Source organism: Bufo gargarizans, chromosome 1 (assembly GCF_014858855.1).
Source record: "Bufo gargarizans isolate SCDJY-AF-19 chromosome 1, ASM1485885v1, whole genome shotgun sequence".
Lineage (NCBI taxonomy): Eukaryota > Metazoa > Chordata > Amphibia > Anura > Bufonidae > Bufo > Bufo gargarizans.
Window position 1 is genome coordinate 528,868,081 of NC_058080.1, and position 24,401 is coordinate 528,892,481.

General features: G+C 40.8%; 1 protein-coding gene across 2 annotated transcripts in view; it reads right to left on the bottom strand.

Moving 5' to 3' along the window:
- Nucleotides 1-24,401, bottom strand: part of TTC28 (tetratricopeptide repeat domain 28) — a 611,240-nt gene that overhangs the window by 14,474 nt on the left and 572,365 nt on the right. For both annotated transcript variants that reach the window (XM_044275399.1, XM_044275400.1), the window contains 5 exons: nucleotides 18,349-18,528; nucleotides 15,351-16,071; nucleotides 10,047-10,171; nucleotides 8,814-9,045; nucleotides 4,214-4,290 (listed from right to left, as the gene is read on the bottom strand). In XM_044275399.1, coding sequence (XP_044131334.1) covers nucleotides 4,214-4,290; nucleotides 8,814-9,045; nucleotides 10,047-10,171; nucleotides 15,351-16,071; nucleotides 18,349-18,528 — 1,335 coding nt within the window. The remainder of the gene's footprint in view (nucleotides 1-4,213; nucleotides 4,291-8,813; nucleotides 9,046-10,046; nucleotides 10,172-15,350; nucleotides 16,072-18,348; nucleotides 18,529-24,401) is intronic.

The following is a 24,401-nucleotide window of genomic DNA, read 5'->3' on the forward strand; positions in this document are numbered from 1 at the left end:
TTCCACACAGCCATACAAGATGGGCACAAATAATTGAATCAGAGCCATATTATGAATCTATACCAAATCCACTTCAAAACTGATACTTCAACTGCAAACCACATTTAGCCAAACTATCTACTAGGACGAAGGCTACTGAGGATCCCAGCATCTAAAGCACAAAGTTATTCTTATGCATTTATTAAAGAAAACAGTTTTAAGAATAAGAAATTAGGACATTTTCTTTACAATTAACTTTAAAAAAAATGTGGTCATCATTACAAAATGTACTGATGAATAAGACACATACAGGGAAGTAGTGGCACATAATGTAAAATAAAGTAATCCATTTCAGTGTACTTACCATTCCAACCATATTTTTAACAGCCTTCAGAAGCCAGCAGATTACAAGCAGAAAAATAAAGTTAAGCGCAGGAAAAAGAAAAGAGAAAAAGAAGCTTAAAACTCCAGCACCGGTTATAGTGCAACATTTTCATTCATTTCTCAGCATGCTGAGCGAGGTGGTGTTAGCATCACTGCAGATACAGACATGCATCAGCGACAGGAAACATCAAGCACCCCATGATTTACTACTACTTCATTTTCTGTCCTGGCGATTTTAAATGAGAACACTTCTTGAATCTACTGCCACTACTCTACTGCCAACCAGGCCAATTTTATTCATAGAGTAAATGTGCAACAGCGCCATATAGGTTCAAGTTCCTAGTGCTTTTCAGAATATATTAAACAGTACAATCATTACCTAAATTTTTTTTTTTCCTGGATTGTTTTTAACAGATATGCTCATGTAGTTGCTCATGTACTTTTCCCCCATGTCTTTATTTTCAGTTTGGGCTCTCCTAACCCATATTCACCATGTAAACCAATCACTCTGATTTGTTCACATCCTGTATGTAGAATTTCCTTGTTGCTGTATCCAGCCAAACCCATGATGCTCTTTTACTTTCTAAACCACAACTCCAGCTCCGCCCCTAAAAACACCCATCTAGTTTATAGCTCCTCCCACCCAGCTATTTACATAGCCACTCCCCTATCACTGTCCCTACCAACACCCAGCTAGTTTATAGCTCCTCCCACCTAGCTAGTTACATAGACACTCCCCTATTACTGCCCCTAACGCCCAGCTAGTTTATAGCTCCTCCCATCCAGCTAGTTATATAAACACTCGCCTATCACTGCCCCTAACACCCAGATAGCTTATAGCTCCTCCCACCCAGCTATTTACATAGACACTCCCCTATCACCCAGCTAGTTTATAGCTCCTCCCACCCATCTAGTTACATAGACACTCCCCTATCACTGTCACTAACAACACCCAGCTAGTTTATAGCTCCACCCACCCAGCTAGTACACAGATACTCCCCTATCACTGCCCCTAACACTCAGCTAGTTTATAGCTCCTCCCACCCTGCTAGTTACATAGATAATCCCTTATCACTGTCACTAACACCTAGCTAGTTTATAACTCCTCCCACCCTGCTAGTTACATAGACACTACCCTATCACTGTCCCTAACAACACCCAGCTAGTTTATAGCTCGTCCCACCCAGCTATTTACATAGACACTCCCCTATCACCCACCAGCTAGTTTATAGCGCCTCCTACCCAGCTAGTTACATAAACACTCCCCTATCACTGCCCCTAACACCCAGCAAGTTTATAGCTCCTCCCACCCTGTTAGTTACATAGCTGCTCCCCTATTACTGTCACTAACACCCAGCTAGTTTATAACTCCTCCCACCCTGCTAGTTACATAGACACTGACCTATCACTGTCCCTAACACCCAGCTAGTTTATAGCTCCTCCCACCCCGCTATTTACATAGACACTCTCCTATCACCCAGCTAGTTTATAGCTCCTCCCACCCAGATAGTTACATAGACACTCCCCTATTACCCAGCTAGTTTATAACTCCTCCCACCCATCTAGTTACATAGACACTCCCCTATCACTGCCCCCAATAACAACCAGCTAGTTTATAACTCCTCTCACCCAGCTAGTTACATATACACTCCCCTATCACCCATCTAGTTTATAGCTCCTCCCACCCAGCTAGATACAGAGACACTCCCCTATCACTGCCCCTAACAACACCCACCTAGTTTATAGCTCCTCCCACTAATAGTTACATAGACACTCCCTTATCACTGTCCATGTTGCTGATTTGACACGTCCATGGACATGACATCACAGGAAATAGGAAGAGCTGCAATGGTCATTTGAGCACAACTCAGAAAGGAAGATAGGCATAATAAAGGTTAAAAATATATATTACAAAATTGCAGCTGCCGTCATAAATGTTAAAGCATGTAGATGCAAACTCCTTTAATCAACTGTAGATGTGTTATGATGTAATGCAGTCAGAAATGTTTGGTCTCTCCTGCACGATTTCAGTCTTCTCCGAAAAATGTACATTTTCTCTCTAACATTTCTGAGTGGGAGGTGGTGGCTCTTGCTAGCTGGAGTTGGAGTGTTGTACTGTGTGGACGGGGATGCAATCAGCTGCTTCACCCTGCTGCTCCTTCTCCCCTCTCACAGCCTGTGTCTCAGAGAGACTGTAACATGATCACCCCTTCTCTGTCTCTTCAGTTATTGTGTTACTGACTTCATTAGCATCGGGAAGATCCCGTCAGGTACCATGCATGAAAAATCTGCTGGCATGCTGGGAATTTGAATTTCTTATCGCTGTCCTGTCTAACATCAATAGCCAAAAAGAATGTACATAGGTTGTTCTGTTAATCCCAAAATTCAATCCTGAGTAGAACATGCTAAAACTGGACATTGGAACCCCACTTCTCAGGCAGGAACCGAGAGGGATTTCTGACTACTGATGCAGCTGAACTACAAATTCCAGAGATCCTAATCCAAAGTACTTTCAAAATGAATCAAGGGGTACCTTTACCTATCAAGATGGCAGGATCACATGACCTTGAGATATCAACTCATGATAACCTCACACTAAAATTGTGAGTAAGGATGAGCTGGATGTAATTTGGACATCCAAGCCCCATCTGAAGAACCCCTTTTTGTATTGATATCATTTGGTATACCAATAGCTTCTGCAGATATGTTTTCCAGAACTTTTTCTGGCTTTTTATGATTCAATTTAAATATTATTTAAAATGGGGACATATTTTAGTGCATATTAATAAAAGTTATAGTTTTATGTGGTAATCATGTATTTTCTGTGGATTCTGATTTAGTGGAAACACTAGGGAATTGCCATCTGAGCCATTCTCTTAAACAGTATATATAAAAGTATTGGGTTGTTTGGGCCGGATTGGTGGAGACCTATGGACATAATAATGGGGCAGATTTACTAATCCTATAGATGGGGTAAGCTTAGCCAGGCTATTGAGACCTGCACCAGATTTATCACAGGGGCTCTGGCTGTGGAGCAGCGATGGACACTTTTCTCTGACTCTATACCAACTATTGGTTGGCTTACCCTGAAACACATTTTTACACCAGTATTGTGGCACAATTTTGGTGCAAAATGGTGCATCTTAAGTTCTGCTCCATTTCCACAAGGCTGCATGTCAGAAAAAAGTGTAGAAACCCAAGATGCCTTAAAATTGTGCCACTATTTGACAGTAGTTTTTTTTGTGCAGACACATTAGTAAATCTGGGCCCCTGTTCCTCGTTCTCATCCTATAATTCGTCTTGCGTGTAGTAACCACCATACTGGCCCCACCACCACCATACTGGCCCCACAATCAGACTGTACCTGTCCTTTATGCAGATGATTAGAGCAGAGGAAAGCTATCGTGCAAACAAGTGAGTGCTTCAAGCTGCAAATCTGGTTCCGGTAGTTTGTTTAGACATTCATTGCATTCTTCGGAAAGATCTGCTTTTACTTTAGGACCATGCATGTAAGCCCGTAGCAGAAATCAAGTTAAATAAGACGTGATAGATGGCTATAGACCACTTCAAGCGCATGAGAAACAGAATGGATTATTTATCAAAGCTCATCCATTGCTCACTCTTCATGCTAACCATGCTGACGGCTTTCATGCACTGACAACATTGGCTTCAAGGGTGTTAATATGAGTTATACTGGATTGATAAGTCACAAATATATGGCAATATAGATGCCAGGACGTAGAAAGGGGTCTGACAGCATATCAGAACCACATGGTCCAGCTTGGCAGACCATCCATGTGCACTCCAGTGAGGATGAATCTCTACCACTTGTACGTCTGGCCTCACTTACCCGATTAATCAGCTGTTCTCCGGTTTCTGAAGCAGTGATAAGTTTACAAAGAGCCTGGAGTGCAGCGTGCGGCAAGCCTGAGGAAAGGAGAACATTGCTGGGAATGAATTATGATAATCCATACACGTACTGGAACAATAGACTGTGCAATGATAACACCATAAATACTGAGGTGAATATGAGCATCTACTCAAGGAAAAAAGACCTATCCTGCTGCTCAAGTGCTCCCTGTCCATCATGCTTCCCGCTACACATTAGGATACAGTTTCACATTCTTTAGAAAGAGAGAATCCAGCTTCTTGTGGAGTAAAAAATTGTTCTTTATTGGCTCATCGTATAAAATCCACCAAAATCACAAGAAAAAGGATTTTATACGATGAGACAATAAAGAACAATTTTTTACTCCACAAGAAGCTGGATTCTCTCTTTCTATTGGATATTCTATTAGGCCCAGTTCCGGCCTTTTTTCCGTGCTCCGTGGATTAAAGTCAGAGGTGAGAGCTGCAGCCCTTTTATCATAGTTTCACATTCTTATCCCACATGTAAGAGGAGAAGTCTCCTCTCCTGACATGTCTGTTTCAGTAGATATGTGCATTCCCCATGAAATGAGTCTGGAACGTCCTCCGTTATTCCTCCTGAATATTTAGGAATAAATTGACAAATGGGTGTTACCAGTTGGGGGGTGTGTTCCTACATAGTGTGATACTTTCAGCTCTAGTCAGACAATGCTAGAATTGTGTAGGGACACACACCTAACTTGTAACAGCCAGTTGTCAACGTATTCCTAAAATTATAGGAAAAATAGAACAAGAGGAACGACACAATGCAGAATTATAAGAAAAGAAGCTGGAGGATCATTATATTATAAGGAAGGCAGGAATTTACGAAGGCACACATCAGGAGAGCTGATGGTCAATTTAAAAGCACGGAGAACATAAAGTGTTCTCACCCCCACATGAATTGTATGTAAAGGCACTCCTGTAAGTAGAACTTAAAGGCTTTGTACACCTTTCGGGGAACTTTTTTTTTGTATTGCATTGTACTTATTTTGAGCTAAAAATCATTTTTTCATTCAGTCCTAACCTCAGTATCTGAGGAAAGGGATTTAGGGATCATTATTTCAGAAGACTTAAAGGTAGGCAGACAATGTCACAGAGCAGCAGGAAATGCTAGCAGAATGCTTGGGTGTATAGGGAGAGGCATTACCAGTAGAAAGAGGGAGGTGCTCATGCCGCTCCACAGAGCACTAGTGAGACCTCATTTGGAGTATTGTGCTCAGTACTAGAGACCATATCTCTAGAAGGATATTGATACTTTGGAGAGAGTTCAGAGAAGAGCTACTAAACTGGTACATGGATTGCAGGATAAAACTTACCAGGAAAGATTAAAGGACCTTAACATGTATAGCTTGGAAGAAAGACGAGACAGAGGGGATATGGTAGAAACTTTTAAATACATAAAGGGAATCAACAAGGTAAAAGAGGAGAGAATATTTAAAAGAAGAAAAGCTGCTACAAGAGAACATACTTTTAAACCTTTGCCCCTCTAATTTAAAACTAATATCAGGAAGTATTACTTTACTGAGAGAGCAGTGGATGCATGGAATAGCCTTCCTGCAGAAGTGGTAGCTGCAAATACAGTGAAGGAGCTTAAGCATGCATGGGATAGGCATAAGGCCATCCTTCATATAAGATAGGGCCAGGGGCTATCCATAGTACTTAGTATATTGGGCAGACTAGATGGGCCTAATGGTTCTTATCTGCCGACACATTCTATGTTTCTATGTTAGTCTTTATTGAAAAATATAGAATCCTTTTTTTGTGTACATAGCTGAGATGCTGAAGTAGCAGTCTGTGGATTTTCTGTCAGACCAGGAGCAGACAGGCTCCTTATCTCTGCTTTTTGACCTTATAAATACTCATTATAGTTCAGTTCTTATCTTACTGATAAGTGTTTAGTAGTTTAGATATAAGGGTTATTAGAATAGTGACACAAAGTAAAAGTGAAAGTACCAGTCACACAGTTAGAGAAACAGTTAACCCTTTGTGACAGAATGGCTCAATATTTTTAATAAAGGCCAAATGAAAATAGGATTTTTAACCAAAAATAAGTAAAATGCAATAATAAACAAAAATTGCCTCTGAAGGTGTACATAGCCTTTAAAGCGGACCTGTGAAAATACTGTGTAATCTGCAGGCAGCTGAGAAGTCATGGAGGCAATCTTATCAGTGATAGCTCTCTCTGTATGTAGTCATACAGGGCAGGCTGTCAGTTACTGAGTAGGACCACCATCATCATGGGCATACTCAGATCTCATAGAGCCCCACAGAAAAACTTACTATGTGCTCTCTTGCCCCATCCAGTATTTCAGAGTATGTGTGTGTCAATCACTCCCAGGCAATGCAGAAAGCAAAGTATAATGCCCCACACTTCTGATGAATTTAAGTATTTTTTTTATCACGCAGAGGACATTTTAATTAAAAACAAACTGTAACCAAAAAAAGTTGGCTCCACTTTATTTGACATTTCTGTCGGTGAAAATTGGAACAAGTTCTTAAAAAATATGGTGCTCATTCTGAACACCATATTTATCAATGTATATACACAAGACAACTGGTATAAATACAAGGAGAAATGTAATGCTTCCTTTCAATTACAAAGCTGGCTGCCTGAAGCCACCACTAGGGGGAGCTTAATACATTTATACAATTACCAAGTTGTAATCTCTTTGAATCGAGCTCCCCCTAGTGGTGGGAGATTTTACTGACATTTGAGTTCATGCACTTGCATTGAAAAAGGTTGGATCAGCCTTTTTGTTTTCAGATTTGAACTATTAAGCGACTGTCAGAAACCACAGGTGTGCGCTAACATGAATGCAGCTAAGTGTGTTTCTTTTGCCAGTGGTGACATTTCAGAAATGTGTGTAGCCTCAGGCTAAGACAAGCAGAATATTATATTTCGCATCTTCTTGTGCAATGTGTGTGATAAGAAACAATACATATCCAGTTAAGTGCCTTCATTTTAATGAGATGCAAGGAAGGCTTGGATTGCAGACACATACCGGAGTAACTGGAGGAGAAGGCAGATATCTCCCCAGCTATTTGTCTGACATTACATACAAGAAACATGAGAGAATTCTGTGGTTTCTGCTAAAACAAAGGTCGCTTTGAACTTTCATGACAAGGTTCATGATTATTTTGTTTGGAATATGTTCACTAGTTGAATACTATTACAGGAATCTAGCACCAAGCAGATCAGTTAAAAGTATAGTAGACAGGCAGATTTTCTGCCTGATAATCGCTTAAAAGCGTTCCTATGAACACTCGTTAGCCGTCATCCGGCAGTGTATTACTGCCTCCGAGCAAACGCTCATTCATCAGGGAATTCAGATCTTTCACCAGGATTTTTTGGCCTTACTTTCACAAAAAGTTTGCAACCTTTTGCATTTTTACTCCACTCACTCCAGTTTTAAAAAGTGGGTTGGAAAGTGGGTGTGCTTTGATATGTTAGACTAGTTTCACACTGCGGCAGGGAACTCTGATAGCATGTTCTGGTATTGCAGGATACTAACAACTACCTGCCAGACTCCATTGACTATAATAGGGACCGGCAGAGCTCCGGCTGCTACTCAAAATATGCATACAGCATTTTTTTGTCTGGCCGATTGCCAGCATGAAATTTTTTTTTTTTTACCTTGGGATTGCTATATTCTGACCCCTATAACTTTTTTTTATAGTTATGTCTATAGAGCTTAATAAGGGCTTTTGGAGTGTGTCTGACTTACATTATAAACGTTATCGCCAAGAGTTATCTGCTGTTTACAACAAACAGAAACCCAGCAGCTATAGAGTGGATGTCATCTTAAAAGATCTGACTTTTACAGTACATATACGGTGGTGGTTGAAAAGGGGTTAAATGGGCTCTCCTGGTTTACCTCAGTTCTGTGTATCAGCTAAACTGTGGAAACAAGAGATTTTTAGCAGTACTTCTTCTTCGGTCCCACTGCCAATACTACAATTTCAGCTGTGATCACTTTTGACTGGCTGTAGGCTCTTCCACTGAGGTCCCGACTGGATGTGCTCCACTGTCTTTCTGTTCTGGGCCCAAAACGTACATGCAGCTGAATAGGAAGAAATGGGAGCACATTCACTCAGGAGTTCAGTGGAAGAGGCCACAGCCAGTCAAGCGTTCACAAGATCACAGCCAAAATCAAGGAATTTTTGGTATGACAGAAGGGTAAGCACTGCTGAAACTTTCTCTCTTCCATAGGTTAGCTGATACACATAATTTAGGTGATCTTTGGCCTAAAATACATAATTTCTGGGCCCTTCATTCAGCTGCACCTATTTTCTTTTTAAGAAATGTACAAGCACAGTTTAATTAGGCTCACACATATTTTTATTGTACTGTCCCTATTCTTGTATAACTATTGGACATGATCGTATTGCAGCTGTGATTCTTGTAAAACAGGTATAGGAACATCTCCGAAATTCACAATTATATCTAAGCTACCAAGGCTGTCCTTGTTTTCTGAAAGTTCAGCAATAACCTCGGTTTTTATTAATACTCTCCTGCTGAAGTTACTAGAAATGAAAGTTACCTAAGAGGGACTGCATGGTTGTACTGCACTGCTGAAGTCGATCACCAGGATCAGATGTTGGGAAAAACACTGCTGCAGGAAGACCACTGGCTGGGGGGTCAAGTCGAAATCCTACGGCTGTTAACAGTGACTGCCAGCCTGGTATTCCCCCCACTTTGTTTTCCACACTCTGCTGGGATGTGTACATTGAATTACGTTGTCCATTCTGAATCCTCTGCAAAGACTTTTCCACCTGTAAAGCATGCAATGCAAATAATATGCAGATTGATTATGAAACTTGGCAGCCGACATTACATGTGCCTAAGATACTATCAATAGATATAGAAAATCCTGGCATAGGTAACATATGCAAATTACATGTCATGGTCTGATACTTATTTCCTTAAAGGGGTTGTCCGACATCCATTAAATTTAAAAGCTATGGACAACTTAGGGGCAATTTTTTATGATTGCATTTTACTCATTTTGGGCTAAAAATAATTTTTTCAATTAGGCTTTATTAAAATTTTAAGCTGTTTTTGAGATACAGGGATTAAAAATCAGTCTGTTTGCAGAGCATTACTTCTTAGTCCCACGTGAAGCCTTATCTCTGATCTCCTGATATCATAAACACTCACTATAGCTAAACTTTTCAAACAGATAAGAATATGGCTTAAATCAGCGTTTATGAGGTCAAGAGATCTGAAATAATTCCACACATGAGCCATCAGCTAATGGGACTGAGAAGTGACACTCTGCAAACAGACTGATGTTTACGGTAAAACCTACATCTTAAAAACAGCTTAGAATTTTCAATAAAGACCAAGTTAAAAAATGATTTTTAGCCCAAAAGAATTGCCCCAAATTTGTCCATATCCTATACGAAGGCGGCTAGACAGTATTTAAAAAACAAAAGAATAAAAAGCACTCACCTTTTACCAGTCCTGCGCCTTCCCTCCCCACTGGACTGGTAATTAAGATGTGCTTCTGATCGGTCACATGCCGTTTGTGCACATTACCGCTGAGGCCATTTACTAGCCACCAGTGGAAACGTGGGACTTCAGGTCCTGTGGCCTTCAGGTCCACCAGGGACTGGAAATAATGGGGGTGGGAACTGTGGGACTGGCAAAAGGTAAGTGCTTTTTGTTGTTGTTTTAAACAGTGCCCATCTTCTAAATTGTAATGGATGTTGGACAACCCCTTTGATTTGTTTTCACCTATTGAAGGTGAACATGTTAAATGAATTGATCTTACCAGATGTAATAAAACTCTTAGAGCATCTCTTGCTCGATCGGGGTTCTGGAGGATCTCTGATAGAGCTTGACCAATCAGTGATGATGTACTGTTCAGCTTCACATCACTCCCAATAAGCATGAATCCTGCGTGGTGTAAACAGCCAATGAAGAAGAGATTATTTATATTTCATTGTAACATAAAATATTTGCAGATTTTATTTGTTTCTTTTATTTCTTTCATTTTATATAGTTTGTAAACTATTTATGACACTCATTTCTTTAACCCATAACTTACCAGCTGTAATTATGCCTTTTGGCTGAAATATTAGTGAATCTAAATGATACATAAAACAGAGCTGCACTTAAAGACATGCATTCCTTTTTCTTCGGCCACTGCAAGGGAAATGTAATATTACATGGAAGCCATTCAAAGGAATGGTTGTCCATGTATAACAAGTCCTACTGGAGATTATGAGGACCCACTGAGTCGCTGGTAGATGTGGCGAAGAGTTAAACCAGGGAGCAGAGTCTAGAATTCTGCATTCCTCACCCTTAGCCACCACAAGAAGCATGAACTTTCTCACACCAAATCCACAGGTCACCACCTCAGAACAGTCACTGTTACCAACAGCTGACATGTAGAAGAGAAGTAGACCTCATGTACCAAGGTGGCAGGCAGGAATCAGAGACAGTGTATGGTATAAGGCAGATGGTGGTAAATGGCAGTCAGTTGGAGGTCAGGGCAGGTGGCAGATGCGTAGACAAAGTCAAATATACAAGACATAGGCAACAGGTCTGACCACAGTCACCCCATGATGTTTGTCTGACTGCAGGCCACAGCCTATGCTTTCCAACTAGGTTATCCTGTACTACCCTTCGGGGGAGCATGTATGCTCCCCGACTCTTATAGGGCCAGTGTGCGTGAATCCTAGTTTGCCCCAGCCAATGGCTAGAGACGTCAGATTAATAAAGGCACCTTCCACTAGGGGAGGGTGCCTGAGCTTTAGGTTTTCTAGTGTGCTAGTACCAAATTAAGGTGTGCTGTTTTGTTTGTCTGACCCTGTACCGACATCTACCTGTTTACCGATTCTGACCCTCCGCTGCCTGACCTTTCTCTGTTTAACCTATTGACCCTTTGCTGCATGCCCTGACCTTGGACCAGTTACACGGATTTAAACATAATCTGCCCACCCTGAACTCTGCCTGTTTCCTGACTATATGTATTGCCTGGTGCTTTGCACCAGTGTCTTTGACCCTAGTGGGTCAGCTGGTTACCACAATGAGGCTATTCCAAGAGGTAGTGGCCTGATGGCTCCCCTGCAGTGAAGAACAAATCCCTGTATAGGGGTTAAAGAGTGAAAACCAAAAAGGGGTTAAAGGGATTGCTAGGATAACACCCTTAGGTCTAGCCCAAAGTCAAACCACTTGGTTGGGACAGTGGTTCCACACCCACTGCCCTTAACAGCAAAGGCAAAGAGATATAGGAAAGGGTTCTTAAAAAGCTAAGGGCACAAGAGCATTGGCTGAGGTCAGGAACAATTCATGGATACTAATTCTTTAAGGGACTGGGAATCGGCACAGTGAGATGGTGCAACGTAACACCATGTAACACAATAACAGGCTGGGTCCTGCCAGAGTGAGAGTCGCCAGTACTTACTGTGACTTATAGGTTTAGGGACACACACACTCTGACAGATAATAAATAAATTTGTCACCTCCGTCCTCATTCTTGCTCTACTTATAAAACAGTTTGCAGTGTTGACCTATTCATTGTGACACGTCAAAACTGCTGACTGCTGAAGTCGAGGTAAAGCTGCAGCTTCTTAGAATTTCTCATTGTACTAAAGTACTTGCTGAAAACGACACATCTGCATTTATTAGCCACAAGTGGCAAATTCATTGTCTACAATATGAATAATTAACATGGATCCAAATTAAGCTATCCATTCCCTTCTCCAGTAAAAGGCTACATTACATTTATCTGTAATTATTACCTCTAAAACATCAAATAGGAAATCTACTTAGTAAACTTCATTATTCCAATGTCCTAGCTTTAGGCTTTTCACTCAATTTCTTCACATAATAAATAGGTTATACTAAAATATTGATCACAACCTTTTCCTTGCCATTATGTGGCACATTGCGCTAAACAATACTGATCAATAATTTAATTTGCTGAACTTTCTGGATTACTGTACAGAGGCAGATTAGTTACTACCACATATGGCGAGCTGTAACAATACTACCGCATGCCCCCCCCCCCATCATTGTCTCTACCGTCCTATTGCAGCTATTCAACAAATCAGCAATTAGCTTCACATGAAGAGATATTATTATTAAGAGCAAAAGTCTAATTGCTTCCCATTAGAACCTGCCAATAAATCTTCCGGCTTCCTATATTATACCTGCTTGCTAGAAAGACTGGTAGAGTGTCTATACAGCTGCCATTGTGGTGTGGTTTCTTCTACTCCCATCTTTATAGGGGTTTTCTGGGCAATAAAATGATTTGGGCAGGCCTCAGAATGATGTAAGAAACAAATTCACCTCTCCAATCCTCCTCCTTTCCCATTCTGATGCTTCTTCCCCTCTCCCCACCCCGCCAGTCTCTATTTCCTGATCCTTCCCAATCACTGCTTGTGACCTGCCTCTACCATTTATTGGCTGAGTAGTCATTTCCGTGTGTCGAGAGGAACCTTTTGAAGTTGGCACAAACCCACCTTGATTTGCTGGAATGTAGTGGGGATCATCTTAAAGTTGTGAGTGAGACACCCATATACAACCTTAGCACCTTATGCTTTATGCTGCAATCAGGGCTACAGTTGACAGATATGGACATATAACCCTAGTCTTTAAGGGTAGGGTTTCAATGGGACAAATAAGAAGGAACATCTGATGTTGGAACTACAGACGTGGACAAAATTGTTGGTACCCTTTGGTCAATGAAAGAAAAAGTCACAATGGTCACAGAAATAACTTTAATCTGACAAAAGTAATAATAAATTAAAATTCTATAAATGTTAACCAATGAAAGTCAGACATTGTTTTTCAACCATGCTTCAACAGAATTATGTAAAAAAATAAACTCATGAAACAGGCATGGACAAAAATGATGGTACCCCTAACTTAATATTTTGTTGCGCAACCTTTTGAGGCAATCACTGCAATCAAACGCTTCCTGTAACTGTCAATGAGACATCTGCACCTCTCAGCAGGTATTTTGGCCCACTCCTCATGAGCAAACTGCTCCAGTTGTGTCCGGTTTGAAGGGTGCCTTTTCCAGACTGCATGTTTCAGCTCCTTCCAAAGATGCTCAATAGGATTGAGGTCAGGGCTCATAGAAGGCCACTTTAGAATAGTCCAATTTTTTCCTCTTAGCCATTCTTGGGTGTTTTTAGCGGTGTGTTTTGGGTCATTGTCCTGTTGCAAGACCCATGACCTGCGACTGAGACCAAGCTTTCTGACACTGGCTAGTACATTTCTCTCTAGAATTCCTTGATAGTCTTGAGATTTCATTGTACCCTGCACAGATTCAAGACACCCTGTGCCAGACGCAGCAAAGCAGCCCCAGAACATAACAGAGCCTCCTCCATGTTTCACAGTAGGGACAGTGTTCTTTTCTTGATATGCTTCATTTTTTCGTCTGTGAACATACAGCTGATGTGCCTTGGCAAAAACTTCGATTTTTGTCTCATCTGTCCACAGGACATTCTCCCAGAAGCTTTGTGGCTTGTCAACATGTAGTTTGGCATATTCCAGTCTTGCTTTTTTATGATTCGTTTTCAACAATGGTGTCCTCCTTGGTCGTCTCCCATGTAGTCCACTTTGGCTCAAACAACGACGGATGGTGCGATCTGACACTGATGTTCCTTGAGCATGAAGTTCACCTTGAATCTCTTTAGAAGTCTTTCTAGGCTCTTTTGTTACCATTCGGATTATCCGTCTCTTAGATTTGTCATCAATTTTCCTCCTGCGGCCACGTCCAGGGAGGTTGGCTACAGTCCCATGGATCTTAAACTTATGAATAATATGTGCAACTGTACTCACAGGAACATCTAGTTGCTTGGAGATGGTCTTATAGCCTTTACCTTTAACATGCTTGTCTATAATTTTCTTTCTGATCTCTTGAGACAGCTCTTTCCTTTGCTTCCTCTGGTCCATGTCGAGTGTGGTACACACCATATCACCAAACAACACAGTGATTACCTGGAGCCATATATATAGGCCCAATGGCTGATTACAAGGTTGTAGACACCTGTGATGCTAATTAGTGGACACACCTTGAATTAACATGTCCCTTTGGTCACATTATGTTCTGTGTTTTCTAGGGGTACCATCATTTTTGTCCATGCCTGTTTCATGAGTTTATTTTTTTACATAATTCTGTTGAAGCATGGTTGAAAAACAATGTCTGACTTTCATTGGTTAACATTTATAGAATTTTAATTTATTATTACTTTTGTCAGATTAAAGTTATTTCTGTGACCATTGTGACTTTTTCTTTCATTGACCAAAGGGTACCAACAATTTTGTCCACGTCTGTAATAGTGACACCACAATGTCAGGACATAATTTTCAACACCCAATGTCACACAGTTTCGCTCTCCTAAATGAGCCATACATTGAGTGGGGTAATGTGTTGGGACACCTCTATGTGACAAACTGAATGCAGTACAGGTTTATGTAGCAGACAGCATGGAGGGACCTGATACAAGGGGATGCCCTAATCAGTTATCAGATTTAGCATAGCCAGTGAGATATTCAATAAAATGTATCTGTATAGCGCCACCTGCTGTTTGTTCCTCATATCTCTGTCTACCTCAGAGTTCCATTCAACAGCCACCAGCCTTCTTTTCTGTTAGAAGGGGAAAGAGCTGCACAGAGGGGACACACTCCATCCCTCAGAATTGACACCCCTCCTGAGCTGCCAGTTTTAAATACATCTAGAAGACCAACTGGAGATATTAATGGTGAGAGCTGTGGATCCATGTGAGGTACAGGGCTGGTTCTAGCTTTGTTAGAGATTGTCATATACTAAATAATGTCAGATTTTTATTTTTTACATTAATCTCGTGATAGCCCCCGTAAGGACAACTCCTACATCTCCTTTTTTGTCTGGGCAATAAGAAAATGACCATACAGAACAAAGACATTTTTAGATTATAATCAGATTTTGTTGCAGATAGTGAACTCAGAAAAAGTGATGACAATTGAAGATATACTGCAAATACAATGTCAAATAGCGAGGCACAGTTACAAATGACATGGATAGCAGATGCTTCCAGTAAAAATGATGTACCGTGTAGACACAAAGTAATTATCATACCTGCCCAGTTTGATGGATGTGAGTATTGCTTACTGCTCTGCACTGTTTTCATTGCCTCTGAGAGGGAAGCGCTTGCTTTCATTCCATTTAAAAGTGATGAGTAAAAAGAATGAACAAACATTTTTGAAGCTGCAACCGGCACAGGCCAAAGAGATACAAGGACACATTGGGCCCCAGCAGCCAGGAAGGCTCGTGTTAAGCCAATAACTCCATCTGCTGTAACTTTGTTGCTGGATTCTTGGTAAGATCCAAGGACTACTAATTTAACAGGAAGCCGAAGATCCAGGACATCTGCTGCTGTCAACAGGAATTCTTGGAGAGGTGGACAGTCCGATATGCTCTCCACATCACTGGCATCATCCTGCATTTGCAATGACTCAGGAATAGTATAAGTGTTGCCAAATGTGCTTTTGTTTGCTCCAGAGCTGTTCTCACTGTTAGGCGTTAGTATCAAAGCTGCGAGTTTCCATGAGATGTGGGTGGCAAAGTGGACACATTCAGCTTGGGAGAGTGCGCTCATCACTTTGTCTTTTGTAGCTAAACTGCCGACAAGAGGTTGACATCCCAACAGTTCAGCCACCATGTAGGCCTCTTCTTCTGCTGAGGGCATTGGACCCCACAGCCATCTATCCATCACTGGTGGGGGAAGTTTAGGGTTTCCTATGACAGCTGCCATTGAGGTAGAACTTGAGTAGACTGGAGCATTCTTACGCAAGTGAGACTGCAAAATAAATATACAACAGTATGGTTAAAAAGATGTTACCAAAGTAGATGAAAGAAAGCGAATTGAATTTTTCCTTCTCAAATCCCATTCTGCCTAGGGCAGATCCCTACCAATGATATCAGGCAGAAGAACATACTTCTGAAAGCAAATGTTTGGGATCTGTATAGGCTTCATATGGAAGGGCACATGCACAATGGTTACATGGTATAGTTGAAAACAGACATATCTTTCAAGTTCATCTGGTGGAAAGGAGAGGATGTACTGTAGTATATGTATAGAGGAGTACAGTATGTCTGTAAGCAGCATAATCTTTTATATGGGCATTGAAATGATCAGTTCTTAGCAGCACTTCTACCTGTGCAAACAGAGGATGTGGTTCCAACAAACAACACCATTCTATCAGAGGACGGGACAGAACATATGTTTGAGAGAATGATCATTCATTAAAACCCTTCCTGAAATGCCAATCGACTTCTTATAATGTAAGCGAGAGCTCATGAAAGGAAATTCACCTGCCCATGTGAAATTACCTTTAATGGGGTTTTCCAAGACTTTTTAACTGATTAATTATCCAATCAGCTGTTTGAGAAGGCACAGGCTCCTGTTTGCGCCACAAACTTCTCTGAGCTTACCGAGCACAATCCCTTACTTTCTATAGCAGCTGTGCTTCGTGTGACCGATGAACGTACCATCACTGACATAGGTAAAGCTGCGAGAAGGCCCAGTGCTTACAGGAGCCCCCAGGTGGGGGTCCCAGATCAGTTAAGAAGTCTCAGAAAAACCCTTTGATCTTAGTAAGGCAGCTCTGCTGGCATCTGGTTGCTAGGGCGACTGGGCCGGGCTTCCTGGTGTAGGAGCACCAACCAATCAGAGTTGGCACTGACATGTCCAGCGTGCTGATGTCATCAGTCATGTGACATCGGATATATTACATGACCAGTTAGTGCGCCCTATTTAAACAGGCAATTAGCTGGCCACAGGATGCCTGTGATCGGTGTCTTCCCCCTAGGATATCCTAGCATTTTTCTACTCATTCTGACTCTCCTTGTTTTTTTAGCCTGCTTGGTCCTTGACCTTGATTCTTGTCTTACATTTGGCCCCCTGACATGCCTTCCTGGTTCTGATTCCTGACTTGGTATCATTTCTGATTTTGATTTTCTGAATTACTCTGCTCTCCTGCTATTGATTCCTGCATTTGGTAATTGACTCTGATTTATTGGTTCTGATTTGGTTTATCTTGGTCTCTCCTGGTTTGACCCAGCTTTTCTTTTCCGCTTTGATCTTAGTGTGTTCGATGAGCTGTGACTAGGTTATTCTTCCTTCCCTTTTAGGCCTCTGCACTTATTTAGTTTTTTTGTTTTCTATTAGGATGTTCATCATACAAGAGATTTGAATTATTCAGATTTTTTAAACTATCTTTAGCCCCATAGGGGGAAATTAATTGCTTCTACCACAGACTGCAATGGCTTATAATTATCATGGTCCTATTAAGCCCTGCCACAGGCAGGATGTAAAAGGAACTTTACTATGGAATGCCTGGGAGGTTTTTCAAAGCTACTGTCATAGCAGCTGTTTGGTCACAAGACATCTGAAGTGTTAAATATTCCATGTTCAGACCAGTCATGATCATGTACACTGCTTGCGGGTGCCTGTTTCTTAAAACAGCAGGCATCTGCTGACCATGGCATCTGCTCAACACCTGATCTAGTGCCGTCTTTAAAGATCTGCAATAAGATATAACTTTATTGATCAATCCAGCAATTTAATAGGATTTGGCCAATGTTTCGGTCCAATACCAGGAACTTGTTCACGGCCAGGTGAGGATAGGGTTAAAGTGAATCTGTCACAGTTTTGACCATGCTAAACTGTTGACAATACTATATAGGGGCTGGGAAGAGCAGCACATATGTTTTGTGGAGCTTTTATTATCAGGAGTAGTGTGAATATGATTTTTTTTCTGTCACATACTGCTCCTTAAGTGCACTAGAGGCAGACCTTCAATGTGAAGTGCTCTCTGTTTTGAGCTGCTTCATATCATCTCCAATAGTGGCTGTAGTGGTCTCCTGATTGGATGCTACAGCTGTCAGTCCAAGTATGGAAAAAAGTGTCCAGACTGTACTCCAATACACCCTACAATAACACCATCCAGTTGCTTTCTGCAACTAGCAACATTTTTGGTGCCATAAATGCTGCCATTCATGGACAGGAGGAAGTACTAAGCATGTATCAGCAATTTACTGTGGACTGAGGTGAACCAATATTTTTTACTCTTACCTTGGAATTTATGTTCAGAGATCGGATGGAAGGAACAGCAATCAGACTGAAGCGTTCATAAAGATACTCATTTGATGAGCTTCCTTTTAGGAGAGCAAATGGAATAAGGTACAGTTCTCCCTCCAATACCAGCACCAGTTGTCGGTGTCTCCCCACAGGTCCACTGGAATGCATAAGTCCCTGCAGAGATGAAACATAAAACTCCAATTACTCCAGCAGATGCTATCTCCATGCAAACACATACTGTAAAGATAATGTTTTAAGCAAAGTTTCATTCTTATTACATACCGTAATTTGTTAATTGCCACAAATGTTTGACTCTGGGAACTTATTAGTACAGTTAAGCAAGGACAAAAAGATAAAATTGCTGTAAAAACTGACGTTATTCTACAACTGTTTAGTCTTTGATTTCACTAATGAATTTCAATGTCTATTTGAAGCAGAATAGAGGTAGCAGTGTGTTCCGGGTCATGAACAAATACATAGAGTTCTCCTAGGTTTTCTGGGTGCTACAGTTTATTTCCTACAGTCTAAAACTTTGCTGAAACTTTGGAATTAAAGCGGTTCTCTGGGTATAATCAATTTTTAGCAAGTGCCCGCCTCTCTAAATAGAATATTCATACTTTCCTGCTTCCCGATGCTCTGGTCCTATGCGCTGTGTCTATGTTCCGGTCCTCAAAGTTTTGGCAATCGACACAGCATGAGCATGGTCACAGGCTCTGCTGCAGCCAATGACTGGTTTCAGTGGTGACGTGGTCACAAGAAGCACATCACCAACTGAAGCTAGTCATTGGCTGCAGCCGAACATGTGACCATACAGTGCCGGATGTAAACACTGCAGGGAATGGAACATGGACATAGCATAGGCAGTGCGCAGGACCAGACTTACCTGGGTAAGAGGTAAGTATGAATCTTCTGTTTAGAGAGGCAGGCTGCGGCACTGGATAAAAACTGATTATTCCAGAGAACCCTTTTAACACTACAATATGTATGTACATGAAACAGTGAACAAGGAAGACTGTGTCCCCCACTGAAAATATCTACCTAAAATATATGTATATGTATATTATTATTTATTATTTAAGTGCCAATTATTCCATGGCGCTGTACATATGATGAGGGGTATACATACATAATACAGACAATTGTACTGAGCATGAACAAGGCGAGTTACAAACTGGTACAGAAAGAGAGAGGGCCTGCAATCTACAAGATATATATATATATATATATATATATACTGTATATACAGAATCAGACACATAAACCTGTGTTTGAATAGCAAGCAATTTCTTTTTCATGTACAGAACGGTAATAAACATTTTAAAGAAACTGCAGGCGGAGATTCACTTGCATAGACAGCCATACATAAGCATCATATTTAGTGCATTACTGATGCTTTCCCAAGAATTGGACATAATTTACTGGAATCCCCTACTTCTGCTCATTTTGCATCCCAAGCTCACATCAGTGTATGTGCTGCAAACAGAGATTTAGGGTCAGCCATGCTGACATTTAGCTGCCTCAGGAGGCTTCATGAGAAACCTCTTCACTTCATTCTGACAAATTGTTTACAAAAACCAATGATTCCTTCAGGGAGGCAGCCATAGACCAAAGCCCATGGTGAACTTGCTCACATTCTCCGAAGCGAAATTTACCAGCATTTGCTCAATCTTTCCTTCCCCTGCACAGTATGAGCTGACAAGAAGTATCTTCCCACTACTGGGAAGTGTTCTCCAGAAATATTTTCCTTCTATATTACGTTTGACTTAGTGCTCTCAAAGCATTAGCTCCAGGTAACTTTTAGCAGCTACTGTAAGTCATAGTGACAAGTGCCTAAGCACAGTTCCAATTTAGAAGAAACCCCTGAGGTTTGGTATTATGGTTTATGGAAGCTGCATACAAGAGCTGCGCAAATGAAATAACAAAGAACATTTGCATTTCCCTTCTATTTACAGTCATTAAGTAAAATAAAATCCCTAAAATGAAACCCGTCCAAATACATTAATATTAATGAGCGAAGGGAAAAAGCAAGCAATATTGTATTGTGTTCATATGAGAGGAATATGCAGATATTCATGTAAAGAGGCAAATAGATTTATAGTAGTAATAACATACACAAGTGAGCTGAGCGGAGAAATATGCATACCATTAACTGGAATGCTTAATATACCGTAACTGTCCTCATTATAACATCTGTATTCTTCAGAAAGTCCATCTCAGGTGAAAGGTTCAGCGGGCCACAGGAAAAGTGTCTAGTTCTCCTCATTAGTTTTTGTTAAAAAAGAAAAATGAAGAATAAACCAAACAGGATCCTGAACCCAAGACCATAAAGTATGCAAGGAGTCAACCTAAGCCTGGCCCATGTATGTGTTATGTGGGCCCCACTTCTTCTCTAGCTGCGTGTTCCACTCTTTATCTCAACCGCATAACTGGTAAAACAAATACACTGGGGCAGGCATGGGGAACAAAATGTGGCAGGGAGGGCCCTAGCAGGCAAACCAACATGGGACGGCCCGTCTGTTCAAGTGAATACTACAGAGCCGTCCCATAGAAGTGAATAGGGACGCCATACTTGTAATTACACTGCTCACCACTGCAATGGCTGCGGCGAGCAGGTAAACAGAGCAAAGAAGGCAGCGCTTGTATGAGCGCTGCCTTCTCTTCAAATAGCTGATCGGTGGGAGTGCCAGGAGTCGGACCCCCGCCGATCTGATATTGATGACCTATCCTGAGGATAGTAAAAAAGCCCTATATCCCTCTATACTTACATGTGGCCTTGTATATCACATCTTTAGATTGGCTGTTGATAAAATCAGGCATAAACCGGATGGAATTTCCCTGCACTCATTTGACCATATACAAGTTCCGATTTTTGCCTGATGGACACCCTACCTTCACACTGGATGCGGTAGGAACTATTGGTTCTTTTTACATTTCCGTTGGTTGGGTGCCACCGTGTACCCTGTATAAGTCGCTCATACCCCTGGTCATCATAGGGGTTGAGTACATTTATGAGGTTAACTATTTTAAGTTATTTTGATCTGTGTTCATCTAATCACTATAAGTTAAGTTTTTTTTATATTAGTCACCCCTTTTATTTTTACTTGATTGATGAAAGTATTAATTGGTGGTTGCATGATGCAAATATGGAGCATCTCAGTAACAGCTCGGATAAAAAGCATGAAGCTCTGTACATGTGGGGCCAGGTTAAGGGTTGCGTCTGACCGCCATGGTTCTTTAATGAGCTGATCAGATTTTCACATTACTGGTAATATAGTCACAGTGGCTTTCTAGCTGCCTCCGAGTCAGTTGCTCCAATAAGCTAATTTAATATAACCACTGAACTTGGTATTTTTTTCTAATCTTCTCTAAACATGTAATGATGGAAGGGTGAATGCATCCTACTCTGTCCTCATGAATTATTCAGTAACTAATTAATTACTACCCAGGCAATTCTGCTGACTGCAGTGTGTGAAATTTTAGTCTTAGATCTGTCATTAGATTCTGTTTAAATACCAAATTTTTCCTACCCATGGGAGTAATTTTCAAAAGATAGCTCATATCTGGAAGATATTACATGTTTTTTCATAAAATGAATTTATTATGTCTTTTTTTTCTTTAGAAAGACAACCTTGACCAAAATGTCTTATTAGAAGTTGCTCATCTTCCAAATGGTTAGAAGGGTAAAGAGCACCTGTCAGCGGGAGCAATCCTATGAAGCAATGAAAACTGTCTAGTAGGGTTGATGCTGCTGATTAAACTGATACCTGTCTTGAGAAAATTGGTTGTGGTGTTCCCAGAAAAAAAGTGCACAGATGGCTGTGGCCAGCACTGGAGAGATAAGATACTAAGGTGCACCGAGGGGCTAGGCGTTGCCCCTGGGTGCACTGAAGCATTTATTTGCATAAAGAATAATTCTTTATCAGGAACAGATTTTTACAAGGTATAATTTTATACAGCAGGATTAAACAGTATGCCTGGTGTAATAGGGATAAACCTGTTGACAGATGTTTTATTAACATGTACAATATTACAGCATTCCAAGCAGTGTCTATATAAAGTGGCACACCAGGCAAATTTTCATGATTACTAAATTCAAGCTACTAGGGTCATGTAAATTCTTTCACTGTGGTCCTTCAACTATAGGGTCAATTATATTTTACTCATTTTGGGCTAAAAATCATTTTTCCAATTGGTCTTTTATTAAAAATGTCAATAGTTTTTTTTAACCCTACAGGGTTATCTTGCTTCCAGTTTCACACTGCACCCACTAGATTGCTGCTCTGTGTATATATAGCCCTTATTTCTGAACTCCTGACAGCTCATAAACACAGCCATATTCCTATCAGTTTGGGTGTTTATGAGCTGTCAGGAATTCAGAGACAAGGGCTGTACATTGAGCCGTAAGAGCAGCAACCTGATGGATTTAGTGTGAAATAGAAAGCAAGATACTCAAAAGATAGACTAAAACGTAACTTTTTAAATAAAGACTAACTAAAAACATTGTTTTTAATCCCGAAATTAGTAAAATGTAATCATAAAAAAAATTAAAAGTTTCATAGCCTTTACGGACCTATACTGTAGTTGAAGGAACAAAGTGGAATAAACCTGACCCTGCTGTCCCCGAAACTCTGATAGCAGTGCACTGGAGTTACACAAACTGCATAGCAAGCAAGCTACACTACTTCCCTAACTTCTATTCACAAAGCGATGGTCATTCAGCTATTTCCATAAGTTGGTCTACCACTGGTCATCGCTTACTTTGGTTAATTGCCACCTTGGCCATGAAAGGCTGAGATGGAACAACTCCTTTAACCATCATAAAGCAACTGAACAGCACTCGCTGCTGTACACTGACTATTCAAAATGAAGGCTCACCATGTCTTATGCCTAGTGCAGGGTCTGATAAGCATTCAAAGTACAGCAAGCAGAAAATCCTTGTGTCATGGAACCAGGCCTATGGCCTCATGCACATGGCCATATTACGGCTTTGCACGACTTCCAAACTATAAAGCCATAATTGTGCACATTAAAGCTTCTATGGGACCCTACTGAACCTCAGTATGAAATCACAGGGTTTCTTTCACTGTTCATTTTGCATGAATGTAAAAACAAAAGGCCATATTCCACCAATGGACATGGTATTACAGAGAGACATGGCTTTAGAAAGAATATTTCTGATATTTAGTGACAGGTGTACCATATAGCAGCACAGGGATTTCCTGATGCTTCCTAGTATGAAGCTATGCAGGACTCCTTGCCCTGCCATACAGCTACCTGCACATTTTACACCAAATTCATACACATTTTTTGCTAAATGGCCCTGCCAAATGTATCATAGGATGTACCCTACTATACGCCATTGATAGCAATTATAAAAAGTGTTAGAATTTCATTTTTTTTACTTGGTTAAAATGAGAAGTCAGTTTTGCTTGCCCATACAGTTGGGGCTGTCAGACCCATCCTTTTGCCATATGTTTGGCCAAATACCTATTGGCAGGTTGGCATCTATGCTGACCGTGCACCACAGAAGTGCGAAATGAACCTAACCTCTTAAATATAAACCGATGGGCATATGTATTTTTGCTTTTTATTTGACCAGGCAGCTGACATTTTTTCAGTCTGCTCTAAACCTCAAGACATAACTTGATCCCAGGACCTCGGCTATATTCAGGGAAGCCTAATATCTCTCGGTAGCAAATTTCAATGTGCCAGCGCTGCAGTTCTGATCCCCTGAAATGATGATTTGTTTATATCCAAAGCTAAAAAATGGTATGACCAGCTCAACAATTTTGCAAAATTAAAGAAATTACTGTTTGGCAATAAGCTCAAGTTGGACGGACAGAGCCGCAGCCTGAAGCACGGTCCCTGCCTACACAGTGAGCTTCACTTGCTTTATTGTGAGAATAATGAAGAATCCTTGACTTGCATTGTCTTCATTTGTTTTTCTTTGTTTCCTCAATAACCACATGAGACATAAATTATATTTTAACTTATATCCTACAGACAAAATTTTTTTTTTTCTTGTTTAGATGTTGGAAGCTTTACAA